Below are 12115 nucleotides of genomic sequence, written 5' to 3'. Positions count from 1 at the left end.
AGCACTGTCCCTTATTATATTTCATCCCTTTGAATTTGAATTTTTCATAGTATTTGACCTCTGCGTATTGAAGATCTTATGTAACCATATCGTGTTAAATAAATAATGTGGAAGGCGAGTGGAGAGACACGGAGGAGGAAGCAGTCGTGATAGAATGACATGCACTCTCTCTCGCTGTGCAGCAGAAGCTTAAAGGAAACGTGTTTATATCTGCAGCAATCTGGCTGTTTTGTTTGTAATTTCCTTCATTACATTGAGTAGACTCTAACTGAACTCCACTAAGTCGAAACAGATCATAAAATAATGTTTGATGCCTTCAAACTTTATTAGCCTCAATCACCCATTATTTTAAGGATCATCAATAATGGGTTGGTTTGTTTTTCAGTCTTCTTGCTTGTGTGTTTTAGTTTGTTGACGTACTTTTGATTCATTTGTGTGAATTTGCACAAAGAGCCAATTTCCCGATGAAATCGAAGGGCAGGTTTAGTCTAATTTGAAGTTAATATCTTTTGTTTGCAAGTCTGTTATTAAGAATTTGATTGGAAAGCCGGTGCTATTAACGCAGCATAATTGGACAATAGGAAGTAATTATGAGATGGAGGAAATCCAACTAGCAATTTTAATGATGTTAATTGTGTTACACTCAAAATTATTAACTACAGTAGGCATGATGGGGTATATAAGATGAAGTTTTTTAATTTAACACTGAATAGAAACCTCAATTAATCGCTAACAGTTTGACATCTGTATGGAAACAAACAATGTAATGGATGCAAACAGAACTTCTTAACACTGCTTCATCTAAAGTCATAAAAATGACTCAAATGATAGTGTGTGTGCGTAATGGGAGAGGTGTCGTTTATAATGATGAACCTACAGAGAATCAGCGTCTGAGTCTGTGCCCCCCCCCCAGCTTTACGAAGCTTTCACCGTATTGTTTATCCGTCTGGCCCGCAACCTTACTGTTTTGTGTTTTCAGTGCTGTACATTACCCGTCCGCCCTGAAAAGCAGACAGACAAAGTTGGCAACTAGTTGGTGAACATAGTGGAGCATTTAGCAGATAAAGAGCCAGATATTTCCCTCAGGGGTTGGTAGAGACCAAAAACAGAGCTAAAGGATAGTGGATATTGGACTTGTGTTCGCCAGGTGGCCACAAACACACCTGATGACTCTGAATGATAATGTTGCTTAGTAACTGCTGGATGTGCAAATAAGCAACTGTTTTCTAACAAGTTTTCCATATCAACTTTAATGTTAGTGTTGTGTACACAACTTATCTCTGCTAATCCCCAACTGTTCAAAAAAAAAAAAGAAGAAGAAAAATCAGGTATTGCAGGTTTGAATGGAAATGAGTTTGATTTGGTTTTTGGCAGATTGTTATTGAAAGTCAACCACTAAGCAAACATGGCTGTCCTTCACTCCCCTTACCACACTCTTCTTTCACCTTCCTAGATTGCATCTGCATTGTAAATTGCATTGTCACTAACGTCCTGCCTCCTCTCTCATTGTTCAGAACATAGCTTGGGTGAAGTCCTACAATATTTGCTTTGAGCTTGAAGACAGCAATGAGATATTCACCCAGCTTTACAGAACACTCTTCCAGGTCATCAAGTAAGTTGTTTTATCAACGCTCACCCCAGTGTGTTTGTTAATATTTGTGTGTCCATTTTCATCATGTTGTATTCTGTGGGCCCAGCTTATATTTTTCCACATTCCCTCCTGTTCTTGGCTCCCCAACCCTCAATAACAGAAATGAGCCCGTGTGGCCCTCTCTTAACACCTCAGTCTGTCTCCGCTGCTACATCATGAAACAGCACAGTAGCAGGCTGGTTGTTTCTCTTTGATTGCCCCCCCACCCCCACCCCACCCCTCTCCTTTCCACTTCCCCCTCCCAACCTTCCTCTCAATTTCACTCTGCTCAACACAACCTTGAGGGCTGAATTCTGCAGTACAGAAGTTGGCTCTTTGCCATTTGAACAAAATTGTGAGAGTGTGTGTCTCAAGGTTTTGCCACCACAATACTCTTTTATATAGGAAGAATCTCTAAAGAGCCTTCCATTTGAAATGTTTGCAGTGAGCGAGAAGGTGTAGGGGAATGCAGCCCTTGTGTGTGTGTGTGTGTGTGTGTGTGTGTGTGTGTGTGTGTGTGTGTGTGTGTGTGTGTGTGTGTGTTTGTGCGAGCTTGTACAAGTGACACATTCAGTGAATGGGAGCTAATGAGACTAGTAATGCCTGGCAGCATTGAGGACAGCAGTTGCTGAGATACAAATCCAGGTAATACGCTTTACCTCCCACTATAATGCAGATCATTATGAGCAAGCAGACCCACCCCGTACGTGGTCAGTGCATTACAGTCTCGTTGACAGTTTGTGCGGCCAGATTGTTTTCAAAATGAGAAATCCAGCAAGTGGACAACATGAATCCCTGCAAAACCACCTGCTGCCAGCAAAGTACATCTCAGCCATGGTGCACACATCTCAGATTCTTCACTCAGAACACATGACGCACACACACAAAAAAATACCTAGGAATATTTGCCTCAAAGGAACCAGTGTTGGATATTACATTTTAAATTATGCAGTGATGCCTTCCTTGACTTCTGACCCTTTTTGCTTTGTTTCCTGTTTCCCTAGCAACGGACATAACCAGAAGGTGCACATGCATATGGTGGACCTGATGAGTTCCATCATCTGTGAGGGTGACACTGTATCACAGGAGCTGTTGGACACAGTGTTGGTCAATCTGGTGCCAGCACACAAGGTATGTGCACGTTGTGTATAAACACACACACAGTCCCAACGTGAATATTGATATATAAGTAGAAACAGCTTAGTAAGGGACAATCTGAAGTGAGTTGATATCACCCGGAGACTGAAGCCAAAATCGTTTTCCATACCCTGTAATTCAATGAGACACCTGCAGGTGAGAAGAGGTAAAGCAGCTTCACATCTGCGTCTGCTACTATCCTCCTAATGGGATTCTTCTGAGTGCAAAAACAAGAAACGGTGGACTGCACTATTATTTTTCACGTTATATGTAGTTTTTGTCATCCAGACATCTGTCTGAACATGTTCTCTGTCCTGCTGTTTTACTCACCACTTGTTTTTCTGTCTGTCTAGAATTTGAATAAACAAGCTTATGACCTGGCGAAAGCTCTGCTGAAGAGGACTGCTCAGGCCATTGAGCCTTACATCACCAACGTAAGACTAAATCCATGACACACTCTTGTTTATGAATATTTTTTCTTCCATAAACACCGGATACCTTGCAGTTATGTTCATCCTGTAATAGTCATAAATTGAGAAATGATACTTTTCCCAGTTATAACAGTTATTGTTGGAACTGAATGGTGAACTCTGTAGCCTCAGACTTTGTCTCAGGTGTCCTAATGGGAAGAGCATGATACTAACACTGCCAGAGTATTTGAACAAGGGCCAGCCATGGTGGAAATGCCTTGGCACTGCAAGAGACTCCTATCTAAGCAAATGATGAAACTAAGTGATATGGTGGACATTAAAATCAGCTGTTGAACATAAGACATTTGATGCATCCAAATATTTATACTTTGGCTCACATTGTATACATGCAACTTCAGTGTCATACATTCAGATTTAATTGAGGCTGCTGGAATAGGGTGAAATAGTCGGTTTAGAGATTGTCCCACAGTTGGTGGACCCAGGTTCATGCAGAGCAGAGGTGCTTGAGGAAAACACTGCACACCTACCTGCTCCAAAGATGCTGTTCTGTGCCTGACCTTTGACCTCTGCACAGATGAGGCCTACACCTGTCTCTAAATCTGTTTCATGCAGAGACTTAAAGAATGAAATGAAAAAAGAGCCAAACATCAGAAAAGTCACAGTTTGAGTTGCAAAGCCGTGGAAGGATCAGTAAGCGTTATTCCTCCCTCTCTGTCTTCTTCATCAGTTCTTCAACCAGGTGCTGATGCTGGGGAAGACCTCCGTCAGTGATCTGTCTGAACATGTGTTTGACCTCATCTTGGAGCTCTACAACATCGACAGTCACCTGCTGCTCTCTGTGCTGCCACAGCTGGAGTTTAAACTCAAGGTATAGAAAAACACCTTTTCAGTTCAATATTGAAGCCAAACTGCTTTGTGGATTTTTAAGTTTTATTGAGACACAACTTACTGCATTTATGATATTTGTCAGATAAATGACATTATCATTACTATTATGTTTTGTTGCAGTATTAATGGAAGTTAAGGGGATGGAAGCTGCAGCATCTTTATGCTAATGTTGGTATTATGAGTTTATCCACACACCAGACTAAAAATCCAAATTCTCTGACCCATTACCCACAGAACTGCACATTTTCTCTTTCTCTGCAGGTTTGTTGATTCATATTAGAAAGATAAAGCCAGCCAGTCAGCATAATGTTGCCTCTGCAGTGTCTCATAAAGGCGCCCTGCTGATGGATAACGCTCATTAACTGTTCAGAGGGAGTGTAGATCACTGCTGTCTCCTCAAAATAATAGCTGCGATAAAATCTCTCCCCCACAGACTACACAATCTCTCTGTGTCTCTCATGCTCGCTCATTCTCTCTCACCCTCGCTCTTTTCATCTTTATCTCTCCTTTCTCCCCATACTGCTTTTCTTTCTCTTCCTTTCATCCTCAGTCCTTCCCTTTTCCCGACTCTTGTCCTCCTTTGTCTTCCCCTCCCATTGTCTCTGCTGTGTCCTCTTCTTCGCAACTCATTCTAAAAAAAAAAAAAAAAAAAAAGATTGATAGCAAAGAAACTGCTGCCTTCCTGTGTTATGAAAACAGTGATGTTTGCAATGAAGTTAATGTAAATGACTTGGCACGTCTGTCCAATCGACACAGCCAAACTCTGTGCATCATTTCTCTCTTTGTCGCTCTTGGTCCCTCTGTCTCTGCAGAGTAATGATAATGACGAGAGGCTGCAGGTGGTGAAGCTGCTGGCTAAGATGTTTGGAGCCAAGGACTCTGAGCTGGCTGCACAGAACAAACCACTCTGGCAGTGTTACCTGGGCAGGTGGGTTTTAGTGTTGTGGCAATGGCATCTGCAGATCCTTGTAAAAAGTCTTTCAGAGTTGAAAATCAGTGCAGAACATGCAGTTAGTTTCTCTTTGGAGGTGATTCGCTCTTGCATAATACAAGATAGAGTTGTTGTTGTTATACAATCCAGTGTTTGTAGTCTCACACCATAATCACATTTGCGTTGCCTAATTAGTTTGTGTTCATGGTCTTTTAACAGTCAATTGCCTCGTCATAATTTGTCTAACACACACTTCTTGGTAGTTTCAGAAATTATTTTTGCCATATTTAGTTTGGAATTAGCTTGTTTCGTCAGATTGGCTCTTTGTTTATGCCTTTTTGCATTACAAAGCTTTAAATAACCTAGTGTATATTTGCTACACACACATACTGCTTCTCAGGAGGCCAAATTTAGTGTTTGCCTGGATGATTGTGTGTGTATGTCACCTCACAGAGCTGCTGACAGTAACATTTCTTTTTCCTAAAGGTTCAATGACATCCATGTGCCTATCAGACTGGAGTGTGTTAAGTTTGCCAGTCACTGTCTCATGAACCACCCAGACCTGGCCAAAGACCTCACAGGTAAATCAGCTGAAAATGAACTGCATATATTTTGGGGGAAACCTGCTCTTGTGTGATGAGAAATGAATCAGCATGAAACCCACCGCAATCACTTGAGAGTCTGACAATCTGTAATTTAGATGAAATGAGAAGCAGTTGCCTGGTATTTTCTTTGTATTAGAGGTGGCCGGTTCTCTCACATCCCACTCATTTGTTCCTGTTTTCTCTCCCAGAATACTTGAGGGTCAGATCACATGACCCAGAGGAAGCCATCCGCCATGATGTCATTGTTTCTATAGTAACTGCTGCCAAGAAAGACTTGTCTCTAGTCAATGATGCATTGCTCAATTTTGTAAAGGAGAGGACCTTGGACAAGAGAGTAAGTGGACAAATTGTGTGTATGTTTGAAAGTGTTTGTATGTTTTCAATGTGTTGTCATAGGTCTGGATGATATGGCAAGAAACTTTATCATTTATTACAGTCTGAATTATGAAGTCACGATTTTCTGTTGCGCTGGAAGATTCCCTCATATAACACCAACCTGAAAAATGACCAGCAATAGTTAAAATTAAAATTGCTCACTTTTAATAACTGTCAGCACAAAAAACACATTAGAAAGTGTGAGGTGTCTATTGATTAGGAGGAAGCAGATAGTTATGTTACAGTTTGTTGCTGGGATGCCTCTCCGAGAGCCTCCACTGCTTGTTACAGGGCGTGGGTCTAATTACAGGTGAGCGTAAGTGCTTGCACTCTGTCTGCTTTATTAGATGGTGAAGCTTAAGGCGAGGTATGTAGTTAATGGTATTCCCTTCTTTGTTGGCACATTTTCAGCTTAGATTACATTGCATTACATCACCTACATCACCTGTCTGTTGCATATGGGAATTGAGGTAGCTTTAGCCTAGACGTGTGGGACTGTTTCATCCACTCTGAGGCCAAACGGGGCTTCAAGTAACCAACGTATCTCTACACCACCGACCTGTTGTCACCTCGATATCCACAACAGCTTTTGATGTTTAAGGTTGCTGTTGCTTCCTGTGCAGACGCATGAAGTTTCCTTTCCTTTGAGGGAGCACTCGTCTGTCTTGTCTAACTATCCAACTTCTGAAAGCAAAACAGCAGAGTGTGGTGTATTTAGCTAACTCAGCCAACACCACTGTGCTTATCTGGGAAAGACAGCTGTTCATTCCTGAAGGACTGTAATATGTTTGGCAAGAAATAACTTTGTTGCTCTGACATGATCAGTTTTTTTTTGTTTGTTTTTCAAATAATATTATAGCTTATCAACAGTATTTTTAAATTTCTATCACAGTCGGTGTTTATATAATTTCTATCGCTCTGCCCCAGCTGTATGACAGTTTTTTTTTTTCTTTTTGGGACTACAGTCTCTGAAGCATCTCATAAAGGTCTGATTTAACTAGTTGTCATAATTGGCCATGTCTCTCCGTTTATCTTTTCTTGTCCTCCATCAGTGGCGTGTACGTAAGGAAGCCATGATGGGCCTGGCATCTATCTACAGGAAGTACTCGCTGCAGGGAGAGGGAGGGAGGGAGGCCTCGAAACAGATTTCCTGGATCAAAGACAAGCTGCTCCATATCTACTACCAGAACAGCATCGATGACAGGTTTGTGTGCATGTGCTCCTGTCTCTTATATTAGAAATATAAGAAAATCAAAACACCATCATGAATTTTAATCCAATGTTTCTGACCTGGGGGGAAGTGTTTATAAGGTAGCACATTAAAGTCTTCTGTTTACAAAAAAGATGCTGTTTAGACTCTTAGTGAGATCCTTGAGTCATCACTCACTTCGCTTTGAACGGCAAAATTTAGGGTGTTATTGTTTTTCCACCTCGACATGCAAAACATGGAGAGCTTGCAGTAACTCTCAGGGGTTTATTGAAAGTCATTCTGTGAATTGTCAAGTCGATGAGCCACGGTGAGGCAAAGTCGGCACCTCTGCAAAAAAGCTAAATGACATAACACACAACAAGTCCACAAAGCGATGGTCTCAGAACTAACTGCGTGAGAGAGTTTAAGGCTGTAGTTAATCTTTGAGTCACTCTGCTGCAGGGTGGCTGCTCAGCTGCCAACAGGAAAGTCTGTATTGTAACAGGCAGTTCCTGAGTATGTGAATGTGTGTAAGTTTATGAAAGTGAAGCAGGGCAGCAGTGAAATAGTTGTGCATGCTCAGCAAAGTCTCCCATAATGGAGCAATATGTAAGTATTTTTAGTTGAACACATTAAAACATTTACTATGATTATCAACAGAATGTGAAGAGATAACAGTTTTGACACAGATATCTATATTTATTATGTTGCAGAGATAAACTGTATATACTGAAGTAACTAGCTAGTTCTGGCCTGCCCTGTCTCATAATACCAGCTCAGGAGGCAATAGTGAGTTACTGTTGCATCCAGTCTGAACTAAGTCCAACATGACAGGATGACGAAGTAACTGGTCATAAGCTTCAAACCGGTGTCGCAGCGACATTCCTCCACACTCTCCTCAAATTCAGCTATCGATGCTTCTGCTGTATCTGCTCTCCTTCGTGTTCCTCAACCTCTCGTGGCTCATCCTCTGCATCACTGCTACATCTACCTTGTCTCTCTGACTGGGTGTAAGATCGTCATCATCAGTCTAACAATAACCGAAGAAACATCCTACCAGTTAGATAATGATACTGCAAGGTAAACCTGTGTAGATGACATTATTCCCCAATCCTCGCAGGATTGCAACAACTGCCCTGTGCTGAGGTTAGATTTATTCAAGCTAATGTTAGCTCGAATGTAGTTGTGAGTTGCCAGTGAGCCCGGACCCAGAACACACACACAGCACACTCATGCACACACCAAATGACAGGTCCACAGAGAACACAAGTAAAAACTCTGTGCCCACCGAGATTTGTCCTGGTATGCCTCACAGCCAGTCCAAATATGGCAAGGGGAAGGGAGAGGTAGGAGGGACCCAAGAGTGTATTCCCTTGTTTCTTACGATGGGGTTCATAAAGATTATTAAGTGTCTAAAAATGTCCTGCTTTTATTTGGGAGGTTTGAAAATCTGAGATCTTTCCTGCTCTGAGGAGAAATCATGTCAGTCTATTTAATTAGATAATCTCTGATATTTTGGTTAGAAACTGCCAGTGAGCGACTTTGATCTCATTCATGCATAAATATCTGTCAGAAATCAACAGAGGACCTAGAAATTTTGTTTGTTTGTTTATTTATTTAATTATTTATTTAATTTTTTTTGTGAATGAACTTTGTCCGAGGTCTCCTTCATTTTGGTCCCTGTTGTATATATATCCTATTAAATATGTCTGGTGTTCGGTTAATGATTATCAGGGCCCGTCAGCTCAGACCCTTTAAGGAGGGCACAGTAAATCAAGTTGATTTATGCATTACCATTCATACACAAGGCAATTCAAAGTGCTTTACAGATGCATGGAAATACCTTGAAAATAGGACACTTAGATGACGGTAAACTTGCATTTAAAAGACAATAAAAACAAGGCCAACAATTTCTGAGGATATTATATTTAATCTAAATGTCTCCTTAAATGTTTCCCTCCGTGTGCACAGGTTGCTGGTGGAGCGAGTTTTTGCCCAGTACATGGTTCCTCACAACCTGGAAACCTCTGAGAGGATGAAGTGTCTATATTACCTGTATGCCACCCTGGACACAAATGCTGTCAAGTAAGTTTTCGTCATTCTCACACACATTTCTGTATGAGATCAAGACAGCAGAAAGAAAGAACAAGGCATTTTCATTCCTCTTTGTTTTGTAGAAATGTGAAGATTTGGAAAACAAAATAATGATCCATTCATCTTAAAATAACCCAACTTTGAACTGTTGGGGAGGAAAAGTGAAAGGAAGGGCTTTATTCTGTGCTGCTACTGTATTATTTTCGTACCCCCTCCACATTTGTTTGTCTCTGACCTTTGTATCCTCCTCCTCCTCTGTGGCTCTCAGAGCTCTGAATGAGATGTGGAAGTGCCAGAATCTGCTGAGACACCATGTCAAAGACCTTCTGGACTTGATCAAAAAACCCAAGGTAACTCTGACCGAAGCCCACTACACACATTTAAAAGCAAGCTGATGAGTTAATATACCCTGTCCTCATGTTTCTAAACATTTGTTGTTGTTGTTTATCTATTTGTTGTAGTCTGAAGCGTCCAGCAAAGCCGTATTTGCCAAAGTCATGGTGATCACAAGTAAGAGACCTCGCACACATGACATGAGTTCAACAAGCTGCATTTGTTTCACAAAACTTGTATCTAGTGGTTTTAATTACCATCTTCTACATCTCCCATTTTGTTTAGGTGGGAAAAGACAATTAACAAAATTTCTAATGAAATGACCTCACCAGCCTGTTATATCTTTTCCATGTTGACATCATCTTTTAACTTTGTCTGTCCATAGGGAACCTGCCAGACCCGGGCAAGGCTCAGGACTTCGTCAAGAAGCTGGCTCAGGTCCTGGATGATGACGAGCGAATTCGAGATCAGTTGGAAACCTTAGTCAGTCCCACATGCTCCTGCAAGCAAGCTGAAGTCTGTGTGGTGAGTACTGACGTTTCTGTTTGAGTGCAGTGCAGTGCCCTGTCATTGAAATGCTCTCATCCCCACACTGGATTTGTCTTTATTTTAATTGATAGGCTTAAAGATTTTGTAGCCTGAAATTTGTTTGACTCAGAAAGGGTTTCAGTCTCAAATGGATATATTGTACTGAAGCACTAGTGTAAAAAAGGGCTAATCTTAAATTCCTTTTTAATGTTTATTTTTGTAGTTGATGCTGTTGAGAATTAAATTGCAGTGAAGTATTTACAGTTCTATAGTACTAACAAGGCCCAAAAGTACTTTACAGGTGTGAGATTTACACAATTAAATAACTGAGAAACCCTCCATCTGACTGAGGGATAGTCAGTCAGTTTTTCTGCATTTTGGGATAATTATTTTTAATTAATAATTATTTTCATTATTTGTCCATCACCCTTTCAGCGAGACATCACTAAAAAGCTCGGCAGTCCCAAACAGCCCAGCAATCCATTCTTGGAAATGGTCAAGTTCCTTCTGGAAAGAATCGCTCCTGTTCACATCGACACAGAGTCCATCAGGTAATCTTTCAACATTTTACACTGAGTATATTATATATAATACAACGCAATACAAAGATGACACATATCAGTGACATTTGATTCAACTGTGCAGTATTTGACCTTTCCTCTCTCTTCATCTCTTCTGTCATCTCTCAGTGCTTTGATAAAACAGGTGAACAAATCTATAGACGGAACAGCTGATGATGAGGAGGAGGGCGTTCCCACTGACGAGGCCATCAGAGCAGGACTGGAACTACTGAAGGTAAAATCCAGTGATAAAACCAAATGACATCTCTGTCTATCTACAAACTGTGACGATGAATAAGTAAATCATTTCATTATCTCTTGTTGGTGCTACATTTAACAAAACAAGCTAAATTATGATACTCATATCAGTTGTGCTGCTGCTGGTGTCGATATGAATTGAGGCCTAAATATAGTATTTTACGCTGCTCGTGTTAAATGAAATGATTGTGGAATAACAACCAGGGGAAAAAATGAACATTCGGTGATGGATAATGCCCCTCCTGCAGTTTCACCCTGGAGGTGGGGCTGGCAGCAGCCATTATACTGATGCAAACACATTTGTCACATTAATAATGATGGCATGATCATTTATCACATCTTGTCAGAGAGTTCGTGTTTAGCCACTTTTTTTAAGATGATTTAGTAAAAAAGTGTTGAACATTATTCATCAGATGTTGTCCAGATGTTTGATCCTTTGTTGTTCATTTCCCACAGGTGCTATCATTCACACATCCGGTGTCATTCCACTCCGCAGAGACGTTTGAGTCTCTGCTGGGATGTCTGAAGATGGATGACGAGAAGGTGGCCGAGGCCGCGCTGCAGATCTTCAAGAACACTGGCAGCAAGATGGAAGAGAGTTTCCCTCACATCAAATCGTACGTTTCGTTGCCCGATTGAGGCTGTCATTCATTCTCTAGCTTACCGCAGAACGTATGCAGTCACACTTAAGTTTTAGATCATTCATACAAATCACTTTATGTATCTGACTGACTTATGACATTACTTTCTGCTGGTTTTTTAATTGTGCTCTCCTGCCTGCTCCCCCAAGTGTTTTACTGCCGGTACTGCAGGCCAAAGCCAAGAGAGGCCCCCCTCGTCAGGCCAAGTATGCCATCCACTGCATCAACGCCATGTTCAGCAACAGAGACACACACTTCGCCCAGATCTTTGAGGTCAGTCAGTCCCATCTTTGTGTCTTTATACTTTTTTTAACACATGAAATAAACAAACTTGTAAATCACTATCAACAAATCATGTGTCTCCTGTTTTGACAAACTGTGCAAAGCCTTTCCTTTTGTTGTGCTCCCGCTTCTTTCGATGTAGAGAATCAGATTATATTGTGCATAAAGTATGTGGAAAATGTAAAGATAGATCACCCTGAGGGGAACTCAGTATTCACTTCATGTACAGTATA

The 12115-nt window shown here is 41.0% G+C and overlaps 1 protein-coding gene across 1 annotated transcript in view; it reads left to right on the top strand.

The window, feature by feature from the left end:
- The window catches only part of pds5b (PDS5 cohesin associated factor B), a 29551-nt gene that overhangs the window by 9829 nt on the left and 7607 nt on the right, over window positions 1-12115 (top strand). The window contains exons 5-20 of the mRNA XM_056397386.1: window positions 1515-1612; window positions 2635-2761; window positions 3121-3201; window positions 3926-4066; window positions 4899-5014; window positions 5504-5598; window positions 5811-5956; window positions 7050-7201; window positions 9158-9271; window positions 9549-9630; window positions 9742-9790; window positions 9999-10138; window positions 10577-10692; window positions 10831-10936; window positions 11416-11576; window positions 11750-11873. Of these exons, the coding sequence (XP_056253361.1) occupies window positions 1515-1612; window positions 2635-2761; window positions 3121-3201; window positions 3926-4066; window positions 4899-5014; window positions 5504-5598; window positions 5811-5956; window positions 7050-7201; window positions 9158-9271; window positions 9549-9630; window positions 9742-9790; window positions 9999-10138; window positions 10577-10692; window positions 10831-10936; window positions 11416-11576; window positions 11750-11873 (1848 nt within the window). The remainder of the gene's footprint in view (window positions 1-1514; window positions 1613-2634; window positions 2762-3120; window positions 3202-3925; window positions 4067-4898; window positions 5015-5503; window positions 5599-5810; window positions 5957-7049; window positions 7202-9157; window positions 9272-9548; window positions 9631-9741; window positions 9791-9998; window positions 10139-10576; window positions 10693-10830; window positions 10937-11415; window positions 11577-11749; window positions 11874-12115) is intronic.

Source organism: Seriola aureovittata, chromosome 15, assembly GCF_021018895.1.
Source record: "Seriola aureovittata isolate HTS-2021-v1 ecotype China chromosome 15, ASM2101889v1, whole genome shotgun sequence".
In the NCBI taxonomy this organism is placed as follows: domain Eukaryota; kingdom Metazoa; phylum Chordata; class Actinopteri; order Carangiformes; family Carangidae; genus Seriola; species Seriola aureovittata.
Note: the sequence above shows the minus strand (reverse complement) of the source record. Positions and strands in the feature narration are given on the sequence as shown.